The sequence below is a fragment of the Dipodomys ordii genome, unplaced genomic scaffold (genome assembly GCF_000151885.1).
Source record: "Dipodomys ordii isolate 6190 unplaced genomic scaffold, Dord_2.0 Scaffold51, whole genome shotgun sequence".
In the NCBI taxonomy this organism is placed as follows: Eukaryota; Metazoa; Chordata; class Mammalia; order Rodentia; family Heteromyidae; genus Dipodomys; species Dipodomys ordii.
This window is the reverse complement of record NW_012267267.1, coordinates 10890209-10902616: the sequence shown is the minus strand read 5'-3', so window position 1 is coordinate 10902616 and position 12408 is coordinate 10890209. Positions and strand designations below refer to the sequence as shown.

The 12408-nt window shown below is 34.7% G+C and overlaps 1 protein-coding gene across 2 annotated transcripts in view; it reads left to right on the top strand.

Annotated features, from left to right (window-relative positions):
* Positions 1-12408, top strand: part of Negr1 (neuronal growth regulator 1) — an 865320-nt gene that overhangs the window by 311813 nt on the left and 541099 nt on the right. For both annotated transcript variants that reach the window (XM_013020560.1, XM_013020561.1), the window contains exon 2: positions 10170-10402. In XM_013020560.1, the coding sequence (XP_012876014.1) occupies positions 10170-10402 (233 nt within the window). The remainder of the gene's footprint in view (positions 1-10169; positions 10403-12408) is intronic.

The window sequence follows — 12408 nt, the reverse complement described above, 5'->3', positions numbered from 1 at the left end:
CTGATACTATAAAATAGCATACTCTTCATCAGTTTTACAAAACAGATGATGTTAGAGTCTTCCAGCACATTCATTATTTGTTTCATTGTTCTTGTTTCCATCCAAAAGCAGAGGGACTGGAGAGACTTTCCTGGACCCAACAGCTTCATTTCAGTCACTTCCACCCTCACTCACTGACACTGCTCTTTTAAAAAAAACCTCTTGAAAGTATTTTAAAAGCAGTGCTCATTCCCTTTATAGCTCCTGAGGTGAAAGTCCAACTTCTCCAGGAAGCAGCTGCCAGGGGAGACAGCACTGCAGACAGAACTTTCCCCATCGAGGTTCAGAGCACCTGCCAGTTAGCAAAATTCTTGAAGCGCTTCCAGATCTAAATATCTCACATTTAAGTCCACATGGAATAAAGCAAGCTGATTTAGCTGAATTCAAAAATGGAAGAGTAGAAATGGCAAAGAATTTTCCAATTTATCCATATTTAAAGCCACTGGAACACATCAAACCTTTAACTTCTCAAATATATGACCCCTCAAATATATGACTGTTATATTTTCTGCTTCAGTCACCATTTCTGCATGTATTCACATACATTTCTGAAAGCTAGTGCAATCACTCCTACCTTTTCTCAGAATGATTTTATGAATGTTGAATGGGATTAAATGCTAAGATATTTTTGTGCATTCTCATTCATATTAGTCATTCAGCAAATTAAACCTATTAGAATATAATATTGATTGTTAGACTTTAGAAACAGGTTAAAAATAAAGCATTTAATGCCATCCATATTTTGAATTGTTCAGAATTAATATATTGGTGTGCCCCAAAATATATAGAAGCTAAAATTATACAGAAGCTTGACAACTTTTAAGTGAAAGCCAGGGGCCAGTGGCTCACGCCTGTATCCTAGGTACTCAGGAGTCTTAAGATCTGACGACCATGGTTCAAAACCAGCCTGGGCAAGAAAGTCCATGAGACTCATATCTCCAATAAAACCATTAGAAAACCAGAAGTGGCACTGTGGCTCAAGCAGTAGAGCACTAGCCTTGAGCTGAAGAGTGCAGGGACAGCGCACAAGCCCAGAGTTCAATCCCAACGACTGACCAAAAAAAAAAAATTAAGTGAAAGAATACTATGAAGCAACTTGTGGCATTCCAGAAGAGCAATGGTGAATTTATAACAAAATAAATTATTTAAACCTTTGGAAATGTGACAAATCCATAACTTAATTTGAATGACTTTTCAAAATATTCAAAATATTATAATATATGTGTACATATATATGCACAAACAAGTAATTTAGATTATGTATTAATGTGAAACAAGGGGGATCAATTTCTAGTTTGTTTTATAAAAACAAAATTTACCCAATATAAAAGTTTCTGGATTTTAGAAAATAGGTCTAATTCTGTATGTCATAATCAAAAAAAACCTCACATGTGTGTGTGTGTTTTTGACATATAATTTTTCAGTATCAAGAGTTTTTAAGATGACTCAGAAGTTTTTCTTACCATTATTAAGTGGCTTTTTATTCTTTTATGTAAGATACATTTTAAAACGTATTATCTAAAAGAAGCACAAGAATAAAATATATAGGAAAATAGATTTATTTATCTCACAAAATACGAAATCGACTTTAGTTAATTTTTTCTTAATTGCCTCTATATATAAGTTAAAAATAATGATAACAGGATATAATTGTCAACAAAAAAATAAATGTATAGATTTCCTTAATATTTCTTAAGAACTTAGGCCTGGAGACTTAATGTGATAATAGTGTTCTTCTGTGAAATTCAAATATTCTCCTGTCTCCATTTCATACTTTATTCATTTTCAAATGTGCCAGTGAAAGCATTCGATAATACTTGCCCTAAGAAGTTACATTGAAATTGACTAAGAAACAAATGTAATATGATTGGAAAAATAGCTTGTATATGGCAAAGTTAGCATACCATTATTGCTGTCTGCATTACAATATTGAACATTTACCTTTAGAAATATTCTTCTCACATAGATATAGCAAAAATTGTCTAAATAATACTTCTTATCAATAAGGGTTAATGCTTAATTAGGCACTTGAAATTGCTTTGACAAATTCCAGATATTATAGATCCCCCACGTCTCAAAGTTGCCAATTAGAAAGATAATCACTATCATTTGGGTCTCAGAGAAGTTTTAAGAGAAAAAATACTATGTTAAAATTGTTACATAAAGTGATATTATCTAAGAAATATTTAGTAAATACATAGGACATATATATAATTTGTATATAAATCAATTCTTTGTAAATTAAGTAGACATACACACATATTCATCATATAGGAGAGAAATACTCAAAACAAATGCAGACAGGCATGACTGAAGAATTTGATCCATTGTGTTTAATGTTCTATAAACCTACTTTGACCTGGAAGTCAGTATATCAAAATTCTGTGAGCAGAATTAGTTGGGTTCTCATTTTTGTTAGTAGGCTTTTGAAAATTCTGTCAAATTTAGGGCTTTGTCAAAGTATGAAGAGACAGCTGGAAAGACAATTGGCCAATCCATTCATAAGAATATTATTTCCATATAGTTTAGCTTGGAATTCAAGGAGTATTGTACATTCCTTGTGTTATTTATCAATACCTTTAATAGAAGACCTCATTAATGGACATGTCCTGAGAGAACTGATCTTTTTCCATAGAGTTGAATGAATCCTATGGTGTGGAATAGATGTAATGCTGGTGAGATTCATGCTTTGGGAATTCATTCCATAGACATTATAGATATAAGAGGACAAAATCACTCTTCAGCAGCCAGAGGTGTTTTTTGTCCCTAACAAAGCTTACAAAAATGATAAATAACCTAGAAAGGCAAATTTCCAGAAGACTCTCAGATGTCCACTTTTCAGCTTCAGTCACCAAAGGGGATGGTGTCACAGGCAGAGTCTGTTAGAATTGTTTCACTATCAGCTTAATCAACAGTAGCTCATCAGATGGGACTTGGACTCTGCATAGCCAAAGCTGCCTCATGTAGAGTAACATTGTTTATCAGGAATCTTCTTAAAAGAGTTAAAAAACAACAGTGTCATCATTATTAGTAAAACAACTTCTGGTGCCTTGATCGATATAGTTAACCACTGTGAAATAAAATGAAATATTCAAATGAATTTTTGTACATTTTCCACTAGCCAGATGTTTGGCATTGTGTATATAAAACACTCAGATGATTGACTGAAAATTTAAATATTTGGCATGATATTTGGCATGGTGTTAACAGAGCTTTTCTGAGGAGTACATTTTCATAATTTCTTTATTCATCTCCCAACAAAATAGATAGTCTAGCAAGTTTTTGTGTTTTAAGTGAGAAAAAATATACATTTTCAAGAGAAGTAATACCATACTCAATGAAAGAACCTAATTGCTATGGAAAATATGTAATTCATTGTCTAAACTGCAAGATTGTAAGATCATAGATGCTGGTGGCTCATGCCTCTAATTCTATCTAATCAGGAGACTGATATCTGAGGATCTCTGTTCAAAGCCAGCCAGTCCATGAGATTCTTACCTCCAGTAAACCACCAGAAAAGTGGAAGTGGTGCTGTGGCTCAAGTGTAGAGTGCCAGCCTTGAGCTGAAGAGCTGAGGGACATTGCCCAAGCCCAGAGTTCAAGCCCCACAACCAACAAGAATAATAAAAAGATCACAGATCACTAGCTGCTAGAATGTTTCATTGTTAATCAGGAGACACTAAAATATCTAAGTTTATTAATAGATGAATAAAATACCATCCATTCCATTCATAAAAAATTGAATAGACTTGGAAAGAATTATGTAAGTGAAATAATCCAGTCCCAGAAAAACAAAGGTTGCATGGTTCCTCTCATTAGTAGTAGATAGTTTGAGCCAATAAATCTACAAGTAAACAAACTGGGTGGTACACAAGCAGTTCCAAATGACTTAACTGAAGTATGATGTATGCTCAAATTATAACAGAGAGTTCAAATAGTACAATATTTTAGAAAGACTAAATCAAAAGTCTAACAAAATAAGGACCAAGGAAAGGGTACTTGCAAAGGGAGACGGTGAGGGGAGAGGGCGGGACATTGGAAGGGTGAAAAGGGGAATATGCAGTGAAAAATTTCATTATGTATATCACAAAATTAAGAAATGTAAAGGAAGTGATGAATCAAAGGGGGATGAGATTGTTGAAGGGCTGACACAGATCCAGTTGCATCACACTCATGCTGCCATATTAAATGGCACCTCCATTACATGGCTATTTAAAATTAATAACAGCAATAATAATAATAATAATATCTGAGTTTTCAATGAGAGACCTCTGGCTTCACTGGTCCCAGCAATTATCTTACCATACTTACATTACCAGCCTTGTCCTTAGACTTTAACTCTTCAATGCTGAACAAGAACCCCTCAGGCTCCACTGTCTATACTCTGCCACTTCATTAAGAGTGCTGATGGCTAATTTTTTCAGCTTAAACCTGCTAATCCCTTGTTTCCTCATCTATAAAGTGAAGATGATAGAAGTGTCTGGTTTAAAGAGTAATTTGAGGATCATGTAATATGTACAAATCGAATAACAAAGTGACTAGAATAGATTATACAGAATGTTTAATGGTGAAACGAGGAACAATTGAAAAACAAAGCAGTAATTAAATAGTACAAATTATTTATAATTAAAATAATGGTGCATATTATTTATTTTATTGTTTGCCTGCAATTGGCCTACTTCAGGCTCACATTTTAAACTCTTAGCTGGATGCTGGTAGTCCCTATATATAATCTTCACTTGTTGGCAGGCTGTGATTGTTGGGATTACAACTTGAGTCTAGCCTGGAGCAGAAGAAAGTTCATGTGACACTTTCTGAAAAAACAGATACCCAGGTGGTGCATGCCTATAATCCTTGTAACCAGGATTCAAAAATATGTGGCTTTAACACAGGTATGTGCCCCAAAGGAAGCAAGACACTGTCTCAAAAATAGGTATTAAAAATGAGGGCTGAACGTTAGGCTTAGTGGAATTGCCTGCTTTGTAAGTACAAGGCCTGATGCCCTGAGTTCAAACCCAAGTACGACCAAAAGACAAAGTTTATGAAAGGAAACAACAAAACTTTGTTCAGCCAATGATGGACTCAGTCACCTAATTCAGATAATTGAGCATGTCCTCTACATCATGCAACAGTTATTGTTTAAGATACATATATTTGAATTTAAGTATATGTTAGTATAGATTTTGTGGGTTTTACTTTGCTTTCTCTAATAGGCTGAGAGTATTAAGATATTAATATATATTATATGAATCTTACTTTCAAAATTTGTCTTCATTTATCTACTCAGTAAACATTTATTTTTGTCCATCATATGTAGACCTTTGGAATAAAACAAAGAAATCAAATAGATATATTCTAAGAAAGAAAGAAAATAAGCAAATAAAATAATATCATGGTGAATGATGATGTGAGGAACATTGGTGTATTTTTTTCTGTTTAATACCTAGACAATTCAGTGAAGATATGTTAGATAAGAAACCAGCTAGGCAGTCCCCTGGGGAAATAGAGCTCAGGAGGGAAGAATCAGAGGGAAAGACAGATGCAATCCAGCTGGCTTGTTGCTAGCCCAGATGGAGGACCACAGCCCAGAGTAGAGGGATGAAATGACCTGAGATGAGGTCAAGAAAACCATGAGGGTATTACATTAGGGATGGATGTGGGCCACCATCAGAACAAGTGCTTTATTATGAATGAAATAGGAAGTTTGGAAGTGTTGATAATCTGATTTAATCCCTAAATGGATCACAACATCTTGGGTATGAAGTGGTAGGAGGGAGGGTCCTGGTTCCAAGAGTCAAGGCAGAAACTAGAGACACTCAGAAACTTGCATGATAATCCTGTTAAAGCAATGATTTCTTATAACTTAGTCCTGTTTTGTCTATTCATGAATATACATTGTCATCATTGCTGTAAGTTCTATACAGACCAGGTTTTTAAAAAGATTATTTGTAGGAAGTGGTGCTGTGGCTCAAGTGGTAGAGCGCTCGCCTTGAGCTGAAGAGCTGAGGGACAGTGCCCAAGCCCAGAGTTCAAGCCCCACGACCAACAAAAAATAAAAATAAAAAAAAATAAAAAGATTATTTGTAGACCCCAGAACCCATTAACATAAAGAAAAGACATTTGTTGATCCAAAGTAAAAAATAAATTGTTGTTAATAGCTCTTACTTGGTTTTGACCCATACTCCACAATTCTGTGCATATTTTCTCCATATATTGAATTTCTTAATACATTATGCACATTATAGCAATAGGATTTTTCTCTTACTAAGGGAAATTTGAGGGAGGAAGGAGAGAATAAAAGGAATGTGTGAGGAATCTATAATAATGGTAAAAATAAACCAACATATATACATAATATATATTACATACATATGTATGTGTGTTTGTGTATCTGGCTTACTTTATGCATTTTATCAACTACTTAAGAAATAAACTCATCTTCTATTTTACCTTAACCTCTATGCAGAATATATATGTATTGTGGAATTTTAAAACCATAGAATGGCAAACAGGCTTCTATTCTTATGTGATAGCCCCTGATGCCAGAACCTACTGAGATTTATTGAGTAATCCTGTAATGTTCTTGACAATTCACAGGTAAGGTAAAGCTGTTCCAGTCTCCAGGGAAAGGAATATGCCTTGCAGAGGGCTGTAAATCAAACTTTCATGGTAAACTAGCCATTAATAATTAATTTTCTGCATCCTTTAGAATAGGACAGGTTAAGCAGTTGGTCACATTCAGTAAATAAGGAATTACTTGCCATAATATCTGCCACATTCTCATCATCTTCCCATTTCTGAAACCCACTTGAAAAGTCTTTGATCTGGATTACAGTGGAAAGGACATTGAGTGAAAAGAAAATAGAAGGGTTGATTATGAATTCAGCATTGCCTCTTTCTTAGACTGTGGCTTGGGAATGTCATTTAATCTAAACATCTCCATTTATTTTGTAGTAATGGAGAGCATAGGAATTCATATCCTGTGAAGTTGTTATGAGAACCCTCTAAGACACATGAATGCAGATGATAAACATTGAACACATCATGCACCCAAACACGTAAAGTTCCTCTAGAATTACCCAACCTTGAAGAGGTGTTTCAGAATTCTAGCTCACACCAGAACAAATGTCATCTTGTGAAATGAGAAATATGTCTCCTCTATATTTGTTCTACATATTATTAAAACTTACAATACACTGTAATTGTTAAATTATACCAGTAAAAAAGGAGTTTATTCCCTTCATTAATTCCATAAGGAAAAAAATTTCAATTAACAAGAACTTTACAACTTTGACTTCTAAGTTTGGATTCTGTAGATGGCCAACTGGCTGCAAATTACATTTTGCAGTTCACCTTATTCCTTACATTTTTCCTGCTGATGAGTTTCATACAGCTGGCAGCAGCCTGCCCTGTTGCTTTCAACTGGCAATTTGGTAGCAATCTCAAATACTGTGTTCAATCCCCCAAGGTATTCTGCAGAAATGCTGTCAAACTATTTCAATGAATGTGTGTTTTCATTCTGTAGCTGTGCTTTGTACTCATTTAAGAAAACCAGTCTTTAATTTGTAGCAGAACATTTTCAAGATGAAACATAGAATTCCTGGCCTCAGCAAAATCATTCACTTATGACCATAGCCTCCTGTTCAAACTGTAATGTGCTTGACTTGTATTAAGTCTAAAACAGCATTTATAAATCTTGTTATAGTATCTGACTTTGAATAAATTGCTTTGATTTGTCTTTAAAATATACATTGGTTGTTCTGTTGCTTACCATCTCCTCTGGCTCTAGTTGATCTTTCCAATCTAATCTTTCAGACCTTTTACCCTGCATCTTATGATTATTTCCACTTTGTCTAGCTCTTTACATGGCATGGTCCATATATCAAATTTCTGTCTACAAAGCTATGTTTTTAAACTATCATCTTTATATCTAGGCATTGCCATCTTCAAAAAGCCTTTCTCTTCTCTCTCATCACCTTACTGTGTTATGTAATTCTCCTTTATAGCTCATATATCTTGTGTACAATATAATAAAATATTTTCAATGTTAATAGTTGGTATTTTAACTGTTCTTAGAAGCCTAAAACATTTGGAGCAAAGGCACATTTTGAAGCCATAACTGTGTGAAAAATGAGTGCTTCTTAGAAAAATATTGAAAAGACAGCAAAAAATTGCTACTAAATGGGTTATACTAGTTCTGCTGTATTTAATTACTACATCCAGCAGTTTATAGTTTCATCAGTAATGTACCTTAGAATTTCAGTGCTTATTTAGTAAATAGTTTGATTTTGATCTGGACTTTTCATTAAGTAAGTATTGCATGATAGGAGGATTCTAATGGTGTAACTCTTGTGAAAACTTGTAGTTTAACAAAATTTATACCAAGAAGATAGAATATGTGTTGTCAGTATTTAGGAGGCAGAAGTGCAAGGTTGAGGAACAGATAAATGGAGAGAAGAGCAGAGTAGGCAAAACAGGCATAATGTTCAGTGTATACATGTGAAATAGAACTAGGTACATTGAGGGCTGGGGTTGAGAGAGATGGTGGAGAATGGTGGAAGAGGACATGGATCAATATGCTTTGTACTCAAAAACTCGCATGCTGGGTCAGAGGGGAGCTCTATGTGAAGTCTTTTCAGGAACCTCCATACTGCTTTCCAAAGTGGTTGAACAAGTTTACACTCCCACCAAAAATGAAGTAAGGTTCCCTTCTGTCCATATCCCCTCCAGCATATGTTGTTGTTAGAGTTCTTGATTACAGCCATTTTAACTGGGGTTAGGTGGTATCTCAATGTTGTTTTGATTTGCATTTCTCCAGCAATCCCACTTTTGGGCATTTACCCAAATGTTTACAAACAAGACCACACTAAAGCTACCAGCTCAACTATGTTTATTGCAGCATTATTTACCATAGCTAAGATATGGAACCAACCCAGATGCCCCTCAGTAGATGAATTGATCAAAAAATGTGGTATATATACACAATGGAATTCTATGCCTCCATCAGAAAGAATGACATTGCCCATTTGTTAGGAAATGGAAAGGCTTGGAAAAAATTATATTAAGTGAAGTAAGCCAAGCCCAAAGAAACATAGATCCCATGGTTTCTCTTATTTGCAATATCTAGTATATGTATGAGTCAAGCAGAAAAGGTCAGATAGTGTGATGTTAGGGAAATGAACCCTTAGATATGTATTTAAATGTTTTATTTTTCTTTCATGCATTTGTTTCTAACTCATTTATAAGATTATTTCTTTGTTGCTTTGTATGTCCCTCCCCCAGAGTATAACCCCTTCTTTCACTGTATTTGATGTCAGTATAATTTGTGGAGGAGATGGGGAAAAACAAGTCGTTTAAGGATACAGGTGGACCCGTTGCAACTATGAGAAGCACAAGTTGTCATGTCCAAAACAAACTGTATAACTTTGGTGCTGGTGGGGGAGGACTGAGTAGGGGGATGGGGGGAGGCTGGGAAGGGATGTGAAGGGTAAACAAAGGAGGAGGCTGCAATGCTTGATAAGAAATATACTCATTATCTTGCCCATGTAATTGTAACCCCTCTGTACAGTATGTTCACAAAAAATAAAAATTAAAAAAAAACTCGCATGCTGAATTGAAAACACTTACACAACTATATAATAATAATATAATAATAGTTCAAGGAAATAATTTGAAAATGAACACATAGTTGGCCTCATTTATACTTCCTACCTCTGTTATATGCAAATTTGGATTCTGTCAAACAAGGTTAACCTATAGGCCTTTCCTACTCCTTATCATTTTAAACATAGCTATAGATTTCAATATAGAAAGTTCTTGTTTGAATTTATTTCACTTTATTTACATTTATTTACCATGCAGACAGAATGAGAAAGCAATTTTGAGCTGGGTTAAAATATATGCACGTAGGACATGCCTTTAAAGGACTGACAATTGTATTCAGGTATTGTTTCACATTTGCAATGGCATTGCCAGCTATCCTGGTACATTCATGTCTCCTGAGCTTATGTCTGATGTTTGCACTGGACGGTGTGCTATTATTTCACATATGGAAATAACTCTCAGAACACAGATAATGTTTTCTCTCATTTTCATTTTGATTAATGGCATCTGTCTCTGGTAATTTTTAGGTGTTATTTGGAAGATGGAGCTTCAAAGGGTGCCTGGCTGAACCGATCAAGTATTATTTTTGCCGGAGGCGATAAGTGGTCAGTGGATCCTCGGGTTTCAATTTCAACATTGAATAAAAGAGATTACAGCCTCCAGATACAGAATGTAGATGTGACAGATGATGGCCCATACACGTGTTCTGTTCAGACTCAACATACACCGCGAACAATGCAAGTGCACCTAACTGTGCAAGGTAGGCATGTTCAAAGTGCTATTTTATGGGAGACTGTGCTTAAACCTAAATGTTGTCTAGAAGAATGACTCTGAAGCAAGTAACAATATTGAAAAACATACATTGTCTTTGTCTTCAGCAAAATACATTCCTAGGTACTGTAGCTGCAATGGAAATTATAGACAATGAAATCCTCACAAAGATCAAGTTATAGTATAATTACTACATTATGATTTTTGTAGATGATCCATTCTCTTCCTTTGAATCATCTCTAAAACAAATCTTTTTAAATAAGTTTTTTATTGTGAAAAATACTGTACCTCTAGAGGGGTTACAGTTACATGAGCAAGGTAATGAGTATGTTTCTTATTAAGCATTGTTGCCTCCTCCTTTGCTTTTTCCCTACCATCCCTTCACTCCCACCTCCACAACTTCACCCCCCACCTCTGCCTAAATGGTTAAGTTCATTTTCAACATACTGTCTTGTACACCTCATTGTTGCAATGGGTCAACCTGTATCCTTATTTAAACATTTAGTTTTTTCCCTTCCCCTCCCCAAATTATACAAGCATCAAATACAGTGAAAACAGGGGTTATACCATGGGGGAGGGACATACAAAACAGCAAAAAATTCACATGGTACCTTATAAATTCATTAGAAACAATAGCCAGAAAGACAAAAACACTTATGTCCCTATCTTGGGGTTCCTCTCACTTAACATAATCTTATCTGACCTTTTCTGCTTGTCCCAGACATATACTAGTTACTGAAAATAAGGCAAATCATGGGACCTATCTTTCATTGGGTTTGTCTTACTTCACTTATAGGTTCCTCAAAAGACTCCAAATAGAGCTCCCCTATGACCCAGCAATCCCACTTTTGGGCATTTACTCAAATGATCACAAACAAGACCATACTAAAGCTATCAACACAACTATGTTTATTGCAGCATTATTTATCATAGCTAAAATAAATCGTTGTGGGCTCATAATCAATACATTAAAATGAACATTTGAAAACCTATGTCAGATAGATACATTGAAATACAAAAGTCTGTGAAACATAATGTCTAAAAGTCATTCTCCTAGCCTTTCAATACTCTCTCTGTCTATAATTCCTGTTATTCATTCCAGTCGCAATGAACAGGCAGAAGCCTTCTCGAATTTCCTTATTTAAAGAGTAATTGACAAAATATGTATAAATACAATGCTTTATATTTTATTTACAATCGAGAGATTATAAATCATTCTAGGTAACTAATAATCTTCAAAGGCAAACAGAATCATCCAATTATTTTGTTTTGCTTGTGTATTTAAATATGAAACCCTAAATTTCCAGGTCTGTGGCTAACACCTGCAATCAGAGCTAGACAGAGTTGAGATCTGAAGATGGAGGTTTGAAAGCAGCTTGGGCAGGAAAGTCTGAGATTAATTTCTGATTAACAAGCAAAAAGCTGGAGGTAGAGGTGTACCTTAAATGATAGAACTCCAGCATTGAATGTAAAAGCTAAAGGACAGTGTCCAGGGCCTAATTTCAAACCCCATTATGGGCACAAAAACAAAAGAAAAACAAAAGAGAAAAGGAGAAAGAGAGAGAGAGGCAGAGAGACAGAGAGAGAGAGAATGAAAGAGACAAAGACAGAGAGACAGAGAGAGACAGAGAGAAGAAAAAAGAAAAATTAAAATTCTATATACCCCAATATAAATAAAAAACTATATTAGGAGAATGTAAAATGCATGTTTTTGTCTTTTTATATTACTTATTTATGTTCTATATATTGATTATGTACTGGTTGTTTAGAAACTTATTGTTCTGTGGAACTAAAAATGACAATAGAGTATTTTAAGTAAAATTAATAACATATAACATGATACTGTTGTGCCTCTACATACACGTTTAATGCCATTTGAAATCAAGTGAACAAGCTAGTTATAGGGTCTCTGAGATTGTCCTTCAATAAATCAAGACCAGAAATTAATTTTAGTACATGCATAAGTCTGCAAGCTATTGCTAACCTATAACATTA